At 42.9% G+C, this 14091-nt stretch overlaps 2 protein-coding genes and 2 long non-coding RNA genes across 4 annotated transcripts in view; 3 read left to right on the forward strand and 1 right to left on the reverse strand.

Annotated features, from left to right (window-relative positions):
• Positions 1 to 14091, forward strand: part of LOC309695608 (uncharacterized protein) — a 40395-nt gene that overhangs the window by 7323 nt on the left and 18981 nt on the right. The window lies entirely within an intron of this gene.
• Positions 1257 to 3158, forward strand: LOC309703906 (uncharacterized protein). The gene is made up of 2 exons (XM_082528816.1): positions 1257 to 1597; positions 1834 to 3158. The coding sequence occupies exons 1-2, from the start codon at positions 1271 to 1273 to the stop codon at positions 3145 to 3147; spliced, it is 1641 nt and encodes a 546-aa protein (XP_082384942.1). The 5' UTR covers positions 1257 to 1270; the 3' UTR covers positions 3148 to 3158.
• LOC309696611 lies at positions 4659 to 5467 on the reverse strand. The gene is made up of 3 exons (XR_014273559.1): positions 5141 to 5467; positions 4843 to 4983; positions 4659 to 4692 (listed from the first exon to the last, which is right to left on the reverse strand). It is a non-coding gene; the product is annotated as an uncharacterized lncRNA (long non-coding RNA).
• On the forward strand, positions 8045 to 9360 carry LOC309696460. Its single transcript, XR_014273500.1, has 3 exons — positions 8045 to 8113; positions 8890 to 8925; positions 9101 to 9360. It is a non-coding gene; the product is annotated as an uncharacterized lncRNA (long non-coding RNA).

Consider the following 14091-nt stretch of genomic DNA (forward strand, 5'->3'; position numbering starts at 1 on the left):
GGCTTTTAGCTAGGCTTTAGCTTCAGCCAAGTGGAAGCTAAATTGTCTAGTCATTCATATGTAAATTAGGTTGTTATCTGGGAATTCTGGAGGGGAGTGGGGGGTGTGTGAATGAGGGGGTGGGGGAGCTGCTAAAAGCTGTGAACTTCCTTTTGTGTTCGTCTTGATGCATTCTCAATCATCCAGGGAAATAAATCTCCAAAATTCACCAACTTGGAGTGTTTCAGTTTCAGCAGGGAGCTTAGCCCACACTAAATGTTCAGACAAGGGCTGCAAGGTGACGCGTCTCTTAAGCTTTGCAGTGCCAAAACTTGGAGGCATTGCTCTGCCATCACAGTCATCAGAATAGGACAGCAAAGTTGCCAAATGAGGAAAAGCATCATCCTGGGTACCAACAGTCATTTTTAACTGTGAAATAAGCCACTTTATCGCATTTCTGCCCAGAATCATGTCATCAGCCTGGCCCGGAACCACCAGAACAGGAATCACCACCTTAAAGCCATATATTGACACTGTAAGATCATACGTAGCAGAAGGTGTAACGAGGTGACCCCCACAACCAACAATGACAACGTCTTCACCTGAATGTCTCTCAATATCAGGTATCGATTGTGAAAGTTTCTCATCAACTGTTTCACTTATGGTGCACGCCATAGATCCACTGTCCACTAATGCTTTAAGAACTTGTCCACTACTAGTAGTCACTGCAGAGTAGAATAAGCTATCAGTGTTTGAGAGCCTATGCAAGCCCTGTGCAATCAGTGTTTTATTTGGTGGGACAATGCCACTGTAAGTGGAATACAAAGTGTCATAATCATTAATATCAGTCATGTCCAAGATGGGATGCTTACTTGCTGGATCTGCACTGTCCTCCCCTCCACGCAGATCGTTCAGTTTCCCTGATGACCACTGGAAGGAGTACACTTGCCCTCTGAGCAGTTAAGTATCGAATGACCAGGTAGGTGACACAGGAAGCACAATCTGTTTTCCCGACAGTGCGTGAGTGTGGAGTGGGAGCTATCTCTGCAGATGGAACATGGTGTGTCATCTAAGCCCGGTATTCTCGGCAGTCGGGCACTCTGTCGCCTGGCATTAGCTCAAGCATAGCCTGGGCCTTGAAGCAGCACCTTCTCTAGCATGCTGATCAACCTCTCAATAGGGCTTCGGAGTTGACGTCACGCCGCAATGCATTGTGGGAGCGCAGCTCCATTTTCGGGGTCTACGATCCAAACAAATACACTGTACTGGAACGGCGACTACGACAAGAAACATGCTTAAAAGCAGCTCGAAAGAAAACGGACGGTATAGAGATCGATTGCGTCCAGAGGCGAAGCAGCGGTATTTGAAAAAAATAGAGTGCATCGCAAATCTGGACCCATACGACATACGGCAGTGGAGTAAAGACCCAGACGACTTACCGCCACTGTCCTACCCCGATATCTTCACCTATCTTGTTTGTGGAGTAAGTGCTTACACTGCGAACCAGTTTCGTAATTACAAGTCACTGGAGGCGCATATCCAATTTACAAATGGCTGGGTGCAAGATTTGGCTATTTTCAAGCCGCCAAAATCTGAGTACGTCGTCATTCATACCAAGGTAAGTCAGCTGGAGTGCATCGAGTGACATAGCCATTTTCCACCCCCCACCATAATTAATGTTAAATCTTTATCATTGAACTGTTAAAATATCGTTATCATATTATGTGCCCATAATTGTATAGTAGATGCAAATTAACACATTGATAATCGGGCAAATTATTAACGCCAATCAGTGTCCTCCCTGTCTCATTTCATTTATTGTCTTTACATCAACCTTGTCCTTGCATGTTACAGGTACTGCACTCCCAAAGATTGAATGAACCTGCATTACGACCATGGGTAATTGTAAGCACCACAGGGAAGGTCGAAACTGCACACTGCACCTGTATGGCCGGAGTTGCTGAGACCTGCACCCATGTCGCTGCACTTCTGTTTAAAGTGGAGGCAACAGTGAGGATACGTGGCACAAAGACAGTCACAGATGAACCAGCCTACTGGGTTTTGCCAGGGAACACAACCAAGATACAGCCAGAGGTTGGCCATAACATTGACTTTACATCTTCAGCAGCACAAAAAAAGACTCTTGATGAAAATATAAACGGACCGTCTGTGGTGAAAGGCAGAAGAAGCCGTCCTTCAAAAAGAAAGATTCCCTCTGCTACGTTTGAGGAGTTGTCACCAGTGTTAGACACACTTCAAAAACACAATAAAGCAGTGTGTTTGTCTGGATTGGAGAAATACTACACATCACACACTGTACAGTCATCCACATTACCACTGTCTCTGGCGTGTTTGCACAGCACAGGTGCACAGTCCCTTGGCCTTACCGAGCTACAACTGCACTGCGTAAAGTACATAAACACAGCTAAAGTAACTGAAGAACAGGCAGAAGCTATTGAGGAACGCACAAGACTGCAACACAAGAGCCCAGAATGGTATGTTTGGCGTGCTGGGAGGATCACAGCTTCAATGATGCACGCTGTGTTTGCCACCACTGTAGAAAAACCCGCCATTACTGTGGTTAATCGTGTTTGCTACCCTGTTAACTCTGTCTGTAATGTGCAAACAACTTGGGGACTGGAGCATGAACAGGATGCTCGACATGCCTACACCCAGGTAATGTCAGCATGTCACAAAAACCTACAGGTCCGTATGTGTGGTTTCCTTGTTAACACGGCTTTTCCTGAAGTAGGAGCATCTCCTGATGGACTAACCACGTGTGAATGTTGTGGGAAGGGGTGCCTAGAAATTAAATGTCCATTTAAATACCGATGTGACAGCATTCAGGAAGCGTTGAATGCACATGACAAAGACTTCTGCCTCGAATTGACAGCAAAAGGACTTAACTTGAAGAAGACACATCGCTTTTACTCACAAGTGCAAACACAGGTCTTTGTGGCCAACGCAAAGCACTGTGACCTCGTGGTATGGACACAAAAAGACATGGCAATTTTACGCATCTTACCAGATGTGCACTTCTGGGAATCACATTTAAAGAAAGCTCAGGAGTTCTTTCAGAAGGTGTGCCTTCCTGAACTTGTAGGAAAACATTTCTCTAAGCGAAATGCAGCCCCGTGTGGTCACAACGTTTTTTCTTCTGGTGTCTAGTTTTTTGTCAGAAGTGCATTGAAATATGTATAACTTGATTTCAAACGTGCAGCACTTACCATGTACCAATTGTCAAAGTGTGAAATAAAGAGTGCAAAGCAGTTATTTGTTATCTTGCTTTTATTATAACGTAATTTTAGTGAAACAAAGAGTCCAAAGTGATGATAAACTTTCGCTTATAGTATACAGGTACAGAAATGGTTACATAACGCAATGTCAATGTGTTCATACAGTCACACATACAAAAAACTAAAAAGGTTTTCCTTTTCTAAAAAATTATTAATTAACAAGTACAAGTCTCATGTGTGCCTGGTTTCACTACCACACTGGGGCACATGTTAACCAAAACACAACACACCCTCACAATTTTATCAAGGAAGGTAACGTCTTCACCCTCACATGGAAGAAGAGAACGGATTGGCATGGTAGTATGTAGCATTTTGAATTTGTTGCGCAAACTGCCAATTACTCGTTCAACATGGATTCTTAGGTGTGCAATGGCTCGTGTATTTTCTATGTCCTTGGCATCTAGTTGACAGAAGCCCCTTGTAAATGCTGGGATCTTTACCTCCGCACACATCATTCCCACCGCATCTCTGATGTCAAAGCCTCTGTCAGCCAAAACTACATCCCCTGGTAACAGCTTGTTAAGTATGCCACATTGCTCTGTGATGTGTTTATCTGATGCACGGCCCCCCCACCCCTTAGAAATGAATGAAATTGCACCTTGTGGAGTAATCCTGATCAGATATTTCATGGTGTGTGTACCCTTGTAGTGTGAGTACGTTTGAGCACGAGCCTTTAAATTAGATGGTCGTTCTGTACGAATTTCAAAACAGTCTACAATGATGGCTACACGATTTCCAAAAGTGTCCGTAAATTGTGGTGGCATTGTTGCTTGCAAACAGTGCCTCTCTGGCCAGTGTACAAGTATTCCAAAGCGAGCATGCAACACGTCAATTGTATCAGAAAAGACAGAAGAAAGAGTTTTGTAGGAGACATTGAATAGATAACTAAGATGCTGGACAGGAAGATCAAGTCTAAGTCGCATAAGTGTGAGTAAAAGCATTTGGAAATGCGACAGTTTCTTTGATGCTGTTAGGAAAGCTTTTACATTCTCGAGCACGGACATAAAAATAGCAAAACAAGTAAAACCGGTGTAATATTTCACTTTTTCCGTGTCACCCTTTAAAAAGTTTTCATTCAGCTCTGTCTTGTCCAACTTTGATTTAAGCTTTCTGTTCTCCTCCAGCAGCCGGTTTATTTCTGCTCTGCTCTGTACACAGTGCACACAATCATTTGTCAGTTGTTGATCTTCTGTCTGTTTCTCTCTGATATCAATGTTTTCTGCATCAGCACCCGTTACCTCTGCTTCTACTTGTCCAGCACAAATTTGTCCCTCAGCCAAAATAACAAGGTTGTTATGGTGTTGCTCTTCGGTGGTGTCCATCTCTGGCTGCTCTTCTGTGGTAACTTCTGCTGAGGCTTCACCTTCACACTTTGCTGAGGCTTCACCTTCACACTCTGCTGCTCCATTGTCAAAGCCTGTCCAATAAAAAGAGTGCAAATACACAAGGGAACTTTTAAATGGTTTATACATTAAGGCCGTATGAATACTCAAAAATGTTTGTGTTAATTGACTAAGATCAACTTTTAAAATAAGAGACTGTGGCTGGGGGTGCGGTTGTCGTTTACCTCCAAATAGTACTTTATTTTGTTGACGTTGTGTTCGCCTCCTGTGACGGTCTGAATGTGATGTTCGGATTTCGGAGTGCCCCATGTGTAGCGTTGGTACCCAGTCTGGATTTGTTTGATCCATTTCATAGGCAGGCTTCCCTACAGTTGTGCGAAACAATTAGCGAATCGTTACATAGCACATATGTCTGCAAAGTCACTCCATTCGATGTTTGATCGCAATTTCTATAACTTCCGAGACCATCAACGGTAATATTATTCAGCTATAAAGTGTGATAAGAACATATTTAGAACTTACCGGAATGAAAATGTCGTGAGCACACCAGCTGATATCTGGAGACGTAACAGAACTTGATATCAGCTCGTCTCACGGCTGCTATCCAGGCTAGACGCCTTCGTTTGGTAACATCCGATACATGAGCTCCTTCACGTTGCTTCCAGGTTGGGAAAGCATAAAAAGACAATCCAACCTTATTCCCGTGCCGGTCGTAAGATCGAACATTGCAGCCGAGCACACAGCAAGTACGAACCATGGCTATGCTATCGCTCCTAGCTTAGACCCCCAAAATGGTGAATCGGGCCAAAATCCTTTCCACGCCCACCCCCGTGACATCACGCTCCGAAGCCCTATAGCAGAGCCATCCTGACTCACAGCTGGCCTCTGCTCATGGTCAGCCAAGCAAGGAGTAGCATTTGTGCTAACCTCTGCCTTATTCACAAAGACACAGTTACCCTTCTGTGGAGGAGACTGGAACCCCTTACCCAGGTGATACTCATCCAGTACCTCCTGAACTTCACGAGCTGACCATTTATCACATGTTTTGGTTCTAAAAAAAAGAGCAAAGTCTCTGCAGGGGCAGTGTCTGATGAACATGCGTGCAACCTCCACACCAGAGTTCTCAAAAGATTTCCCCTGCTCCTTAAGACAGTTGCCAACAACATCAGCAGCCTTGTTCAGCCTCAGCCAATACTCATATGGATCCTCTCGGTCCTTCGGTAGGGTGGAATAAAAGTCAGCCAGGGGCACAGACGAGCACTGGGTGGAACTAAAATGTTTGTGCAGAAGTCTGTAGATAGCTTGTGGATTATGCTGGACATCAATTCCACCATTCCTCACACCAAATTTCACAACATGTTTTGCCCTGCCTCTCAGATGCATCAAAATCTCCTCAGCTTGGTTTTCTCGAAGAATGCCACTCTTCTTTATGTAACTCTGCATGGCTTCCTGCCACTCATCAACAGACAATGAGTCCGAACTCTCCCCCCGAAACACAGGTGGGTCTTTAACCTGTCGTGGAGCCACCAGCTGGACTTGAGAGAGATCTAGTGAGCGGCTGGAGGGGAGACCTGTTGTTTCATGCGCCACCTCAAGACATGTATATGTAGCAGATGCAGGGCTCGAAGTGTGTGGCGTAGTCAGGTGTGACAGAATGCTATCAGCCAGGCGTTGCCCAATTTGTTGCACAATGTCGCTCATTTGGTCGACTAGACTCACATCAGTTATTGGGGGGTCTGAGGTAGATGACTTAGTGCACTGTACTGACTGCGACTCAGCCACCAGCTCACAAGAACTATCTGCTGCTCTATGCCCCACCCGACAGTCACCCAGTGAAAAAGGAACAGTTGTGAACCCTCTACCCCTACCCACAACAAGGGAAGTCACATTTGGGGTGTCATCAGAGTCACTTAGATCCATATCTAGCAGGATATTAATAGAGCTAAGGTGGACTTAATACAATATGGCAATATACAAAGCCAATATAAAAGTATGTCCAACAGTCCCCAAAGTTTGATTCCGTTACCCAACAGGCTAAACAATAAGGAAGCTGATGCTCCACGATGATGCTGCGATGAGAAGACACCAGCCCAATTCAGCAGCGTCACGAACAAGTCACGGCACCAATGTGACCTCTGTGTAGGGTCTTCTCTGGTCTGCATTCACAACAAAAAGGCAATGGTTAGAATGCTCTCTTTTTAATGTCGTGCGCAATCAGCACAAAATCTCGCAGGAATCCTCCATTATTCTCAGGATTACATTTCCACTTGCAGTGTGATCGTATAGTGGTTAATTTATACAACCAAAATAGAAAAACTTCAACACCATTAACATTGCATGTTAAATTTCCCAAATGAAAGGAATATAGAAATATATTTTAAAGCTGTACATGAAACAATGTAAATTCTCTAAACAGTGTGGCACAGTCACATAGCTGCATTCACAACAAAAAGGCAATGGTTAGAATGCTCTCTTTTTAATGTCGTGGGCAATCAGCACAAAATCTAAACGGGAAAACAACAACAGAGTTAGCTAACTATGCTTCCATTTTGTTTCCTCTCCTCCCAATAAATAAATCTCACATAAACGTGCACTCAGTTCAACATAAAGACTGGAGAAATGACCCGTAACAAATGATGTATAAACAACAAAAATAATCGGGTCAGACTGTATTACTTTAACAGCCTGCGATATTATTTTTCCTCCCCACGACATTTGTGCATTCCTTACCTCGCAGGAATCCTCCATTATTCTGAGAATTACCCAGAATCCCTTGCCCTTTGTGAATGTTGCAGGGTGACTTTTTCAACAGTAGGTGGGACCAATGTCCCATTTAGCGGGATTTAACTTCAACTCTAATTAACTATGTTACACATGTCCCCCGCCGCGAGTCCCGTGTTGTAGGCAGCGGTGCGGGATCTCAGAGTGTCGCGGATGGTTTTATCCACCCAACACCAATAAACTAACAACCTTCAAATTAGTAGATAACCTGTTCTTCCTCCTGAGCTACAGGCACTCCTACATGAAAGCATCAGGTTATTTGGGGCTATCTTGATGCTGCAGCACTTTTAGATGTGTCAAAACAGATAAACTTGATTCACATTAGTTTGTGGTTCCAATTCAGCACATTAATATCTAATATCGATTTAGTCGTTATCAATCTCTGGCATCCTTCCACAGCAATTCTTTTTGCCCCATCTTCTATGCCTCACCCCCAACCAATCAAGGCAGCTGTCTACCCCTCCCTGACCCTGGTTCTGTTGGAGGGTTCTTCCTATTAAATGAGTTTTTCCTTACCACTGTCGCCAAGTGCTCACTCAAAGGAAAACATTTGATTGTTGGGGTCTCAGTGATTTATGTTCAGAGGCGAGTAAAGCCCGCCCTCTTCCTCCTGCTCAGAGGAAGAGGGCGGGCTTTACTTGGTGTCAGGGACAGAAAAAAAGCTCAAATGAGTGAGAAGGACGATGAAGGAAACATCTGTGCTGTGTCTGCTCTGTAAGTAGAATCTCTGTGTTTGTTTGAATTCTTGTACTTTGACTGTCTGCTCTCCTGATAACTGATGATGGAGGAGAAGACATGAAAAACAAATCAGGCTGAATTCAAGTTCAAACACCACGAGGACCAACTGCAGGTCTGAACTGACTCTTTATCTTTGCTCAGGAGTCGAGGAAACACAGCAGGCAGTGAAAAGATCAAACCATTCACTCATTATATCAACACAGCTGCACAGTGGACACATGACTTTACTGGGTTGTTATAAGTAGTGGATATTTTCTATAAAATCTGTGTATTCAGTTCACATGATTGTAATCATTATGATCACTGTAAGAACTATATTTTAGATCAAACTTGTTTAGAAAGCAGTGAAGACTCCAACCTATGCAAATACTTTAATATCCATACAGGTTTTCCAGAAAGGTTTGGATTTGTTGAGAAATGTTAATGAAGCTAAGTGATCCATAAATTATATTTAACGGTACAAGTGTCACAGAGGTGTAGTGGTAGTCATTCCAAACATCAGCTGGTGATTAATGTTTTCTACTGGCCACTCAAATACTTTTATTCTCCCTCATGGTTAAGTCGTTAAGAGGATGGATGTGGATGGACCTTCCACCATTTAAACACTGTTTATCATTTTTTTCTTCAAACTTGGCATCAAATAGAAAATGAGCAGATATATCAGAGAGACAACTTTGTGTGTTTGTCAGCTGTTTGTGTGGAGTTGTTCTTTATGTTCACCTCAAATCAACCTGAGTGTCATTTCTCTTTAGTTCTGATCTCACTGCTGAGCTGCTCAACAAACCAAGGTCAGTAACCTTCTTCTGTCACAGTTTAAACCTGAGAAATGCTCACTGATATGACCTGATTGGGTTCATGTTTCACTATGGAGCTCAAATATAAAACTAAATGAAATAAGTAACCCAGAAAACACCTTTTATATTATTGTATCACATTGTCGGTTTGTTATTTTAACCCTCACAGCTCGTCTGACTGTGAGTCCCAGCAGCTCTCAGTTCTTTGAAGGAGACTTTGTGTCTCTGAGCTGTGAGGACGACAACAACTCTGCTGGATGGACTCTGAGGAGAAAGACAAATGCAAGACAGAGGACTCAGTGTGGAGATGGGTGGGGAAAGCCAGCTGATTCTTCCTGTAACATCACTTTGATGGTGCCTCATGACAGTGGAGTTTACTGGTGTGAGTCCAGAGAGGGTCCCATCAGTAACATGGTTAACCTGACAGTCACTGGTAAGCTGAGTGTGTGGAGTTAGTGTTGATGAAGCTGTGTGTAAATGGATGAAATGCTGTAGTTTGTCTCTGTGTTGAGGTGGATCAGTGATCCTGCAGAGTCCTGTCCTCCCTGTGATGGAGGGAGATGACGTCACTCTGCTCTGTAAAACAAAGACCACTCCCTCCAACCTCCCAGCTGCTTTCTATAAAGATGGCTCCCTCATCAGGAAGCAGCCTACAGGTCACATGACCATCCAGCATGTTTCCAGGTCTGATGAAGGCCTCTACAAGTGTGACATCAGCGGTCATGGAGAGTCTCCATCCAGCTGGATCACTGTCACAGGTGACACACTCACCTGTCTGTGTTTCTGCAGCTTTCAACATTCACAATGTGACGACAACTTAATGACTGTGTTTGCTTTATTTTAGAGAATCACACCACCACACCTCCACCTACATCCACACCTCCTCCTACATCCACCTCTCCTCCTGGTTCCACCTCCATCACTCTTCCTCCATCACTCTCTCCTCCTGTTCTCTATGTGTTGTCATGTGTTGGATCAGTGTGTGTTGTGGTTCTACTGGTGTTACTGGTTCTGGTGGTGAGACGATGTGTCCACAGAAAACCTGAAGGTGAGACTTCCTGATTGTACATGTGTATAGATTTTCCATTCTGTATAGATGCATAGTTTTTAAATGGTTTTTATCCTGGATTTAAAGACCACCACTGAAACTGATGTGAAAAGGGAGATCATTCCAAAGCTTAGATAATCAACAACATCAAGAACAGATTTACATAGTACATGTCACGGCCGAGGCCGAACCCGACAACCAGACTCAAATGCAGATCATACTCAGAGGCAAGGATGAGTGTAATTAACAGAACTTTATTTTCTAGGGCCTGACAAATACTGTGAGCTATGAGAAATAACATGGGACTTCAATTATGGTGGTAAACAGGAGTGATGCTAAACTATGAGAAATAGTTGATTTACAAAAGCACCAGAGGATTGTGACGAGGGGATATGTACAGGGGCACGGGGCGGGAAACATGACCTGGAGGCTCTAAACTTTTGGCAGGTGGAGGAATGGCAAAGAAGGAGTGAGTGGTCAGAGTGAGCAGTTTTGGCCCGATTGAGTACTGTGACAGGAGGGCAAGCAGGTGAGTGAATCCGAGAGGTGATGTGACACAAAGAGCTGCCAAGCACAAACCAGCTTCAGGATGAAAGCGTGTATTGCCAGGAGATGGAGGTAGCAGACAACAGGATAGTGTGGTTAGCTGAAGACCTGGCGAAGAGGAAGAGGACTGGTGAGCGCTGGTCTTAAGTACTGGCAGCTCAATTGCCAGCAGGTGTGGAGACGTGCAGGAAAGCAGCGACTCTGCCCAGGGGTGGAACTGTGACTGAGTGGAAAAACCCAAGGACTCACCCAGACCATGACAGTCCAGATGAAAGAGTAATCCATCTGAGCTGGACAACTTAGAACGACTGGATTCAAGTTGATCGAACAGTGTAGAAAAATGCTCTGCTGTATTTGAGCCGAAGCCTCAACAGCGTTGGACAGGTGCAACCTGTTTAAGAGCAGCACCAAGAGCAACAAGGAGCAAACCAGGTGCTTTTTAATGTTCCAAAGACATTTTATAAATCCAGAGCAGCGAGCGTCGGGAGGTCAGGCAGGCTCCATCCCTTGCTGTTTTCAAAACTTGTTTAAAAACATCTCTTCTCCTTGGGTTTTAACCTAATTTGGGTCGTGATCTGTGTTTAGAAATATAGTGAAAGTGATAAATAAAATGGGCACATGGTCAGAGAATGTAGCATCCTCGACATGTAAGTTACAGACAAATAACCCATTCTTGAGTGCCACCCTTAACAGATTAAATAAAATGAAAAGAGTTTATGAAGTCCATGAAGTCCTTAGCCAGGGGGCTTCCCTGGGCAACAGATGTGAATATTAAAATCACAGAGTAGCAGGATCTGGTCATATTGTGAAGCACTGTCAGCAAGAATGTCAGAGAACCGAGATAAAAAAAATATTATTATTATATTTAGGAGGCAGTTAAACCACTGCACACAGCAGCGAGTGGCCCAGTTCACACAAACAAAGTTCAAAGGTGGTGTAGCATCTTCTTGAGGATAGCTGCTTAAAGGCGAAGTGTGCTTTAAAAACAACAGCTAACCACAAACAGAAGATCTCGGAGCGCTAAAATAAGCAAAGCCAGCTGGCAGTAGTTAAGAAAAGGTGCTTAACTCACCAGGTGAAGTCCAAGTTTCTGTCAGACAGAGGAAATCCAATGCATGGGAAGAAAAGACATTTTCATTTGCCACTGATCTGACATTTATTAAACCCAACCTGAGGGGAGCTGGGTCGGAGACTTCCCCTGCACCAACAACCTGAGCCACAGGTCGAATGTTGGATAAAGTCGCTCCCTACCAATGCAAATGGCGAAGAGGCAGGGATTGAAGAGGGCTCCTCTTGATAGAGCCAACAAAGGGAACCAACCAGGAGTCCGCAGGGTCCACGTCATGGCACCAGGATTCATGGAAAAGATTGATGAATGAAGTGAAGATTGTTGGGAAGGTAAGAAATCCAGAGTCTCAGCTTAGCGAGGTGACCTCCACAGGTACCCCGTTTCCTGCGTCTCTTGCGCATAGACAGCTGCCTTTTTTCAGTATCTGGCAATCGCAAGACAGTGTGGAACTGAGATGTTGTACAACGTTGGCTAAAAACAATAAAATGAGACAAATAAGAGAGAGCGGTAGATGGCGTGCCAACCACAGGTGCCATTTTGAATCACACCAATAACAACAATTATTACAATACATTAAAATGTAGGAATGTTGACAAAATGTTTTTTTTTTCCTTGAGTAAATTTCCAGTGACAATTTTTACAGTAATTGATCTTAAATTTGGTTCATTTCAGCAGAAGAAAACATGACATACTGCAACATCAAAACATCACACTGTCGAAAACATCCAATCAAGCAATGCAGAGGTAATGTTCATTCTTTTTGGGTTTTTCTTTTCTTTTTTCATGGTCTAGTTCTTGTTGTTTTGAGATCAGATCTGTCAGAAGAGAAGGGTTATTTTAGAAAATTGGAACACTGTTGGAAAGGGGTGGTTTTTGCAACCAAAAGTGAATAATTTGTATTTAGAAAAGCTTTGTTTTAAGCTAAATACATTGATATTATGTGGTCAGACACAGATGGCTGCTAACTAACCACCAAAACTGGAGCTCAGACTTTGTGAATAGTCTGGTAGTACAGTTAACTACACACCAGCCATATTATTGGCCAGAATAGAAATTGCATTAAAAAAGCTCAGACGGTACAGTAGTCCAGTGGTCCACTACGGGGGATTCCGATTAGGTAGCAGACAGCTCACAGCTACAGCCTACTGCCTGTGTCATCAGCAACCTGTCTGTCAAAGAGGCCACCGCCCAGTTAATGCAAACTTTAAGAATTTTGAAAAGTTTGCATACATTTTACTACTAAACACTGAAAAAAACAAAACAAAAAACAAAAACCTAAAGACATAAAATGTATAACTGCTGAGTTGTTAGAATTGCTTCCTTTGGCAAAAGTCTTTCTGACTTGGTTTAAGTTTGATGCTGATTGTGATTACGGTTGATATATATATATATATATATATATAATGGATGAGGACATTATGGAGTATGCGAGTGAAAAAAATGTGTGATGTAACAAGAATTGTTTTAGTTTACATTTATCCTTTCATTTCCATTGATGCATACTTTTTTTTATTTGCTTCCTTGTCCAAAATGTAACACCTTGATTATTTTAATCAGATATGATATGAGTTTGTCTTTAAAGTTTGCTGTTGCGTGTTATCCGTTACCATTTCTGTACAGGACTGTGTGTTTGTGGTCTGTGGTTAACTGAAGCTAACAGCTCTGCAGTCGTCCAGCATCCTGTTTCTGATAGAAAGAAAACACTTCAGCTGCAGGTGTTTCAACACAGGGGGGTTAAAAAGACAGACAAGTTAATAATGACTCTCATGAATACGCTCATTAATTCATTTACTCTGGTATTATTCACAGTTTACCTTTGGGTGCCCTTGTTCCTTCATATTAATGTGACACCAATATTTTGAATTCAGCTTATGTCTGTGTCTATTTTCAAAATTCTGAAATGTTTGAAACGTTTATATTTTTTTAGTATCCTGACATGCTGACTCAATACACTAATCCTGATGATGAACAGTCATGTTTCCAGTGTTTTCAATTACTTTTTGTATCCAAATTGTTTCTTGTCTAAATATTTCTGCAGTAGCATTAATATATATCCTTTGCTATGAGTTGTTCTGCCTGCACTGATGTCTTCTGTGTGTCCTTTATTGTGCAGGGAGTGATCCAGCTGCTGTTTACTCAAACTGGTGAGAGCACTTATGAAGAAATCATGGTGAAAGAAAGCCAAAATAAAGGTAAGTCTGCTAGTGATTGTTTTCATCATGGTTCATGTCTACAGAGTGGCCTTACACTGTAATGATTTCCACGTTTATCTAACACGCGATAGAGTCTCAGTTTGATTCTGGGAGGAGACACAAATCCAGAGCTCCAAGTCATTATCTCTCAAAAAACATTAGACACAAGAACAACACTAAATTATTCTTTTTTGACAAATTGTCAGGCAATCTATGGATTCCAGATAATCACAGGGAGCCTTCCCAATGCCTGACAGATAAAGAATTCCACAGATAATTAAGGCAGCTAAACTTCATTTCCAGGA

This window comes from Aulonocara stuartgranti (assembly GCF_965226115.1).
Source record: "Aulonocara stuartgranti genome assembly, chromosome: 3".
Taxonomy (NCBI): Eukaryota; Metazoa; Chordata; class Actinopteri; order Cichliformes; family Cichlidae; genus Aulonocara; species Aulonocara stuartgranti.

Excerpts from the sequence above, each read along its gene's own strand:
- LOC309703906 (XM_082528816.1), top strand. The coding sequence starts at position 1,271 with ATGCTTAAAAGCAGCTCGAAAGAAAACGGACGGTATAGAGATCGATTG. Across the intron at positions 1,598-1,833 it reads ACGTCGTCATTCATACCAAG|GTACTGCACTCCCAAAGATT; the intron begins GTAAGTCAGCTG and ends TGCATGTTACAG.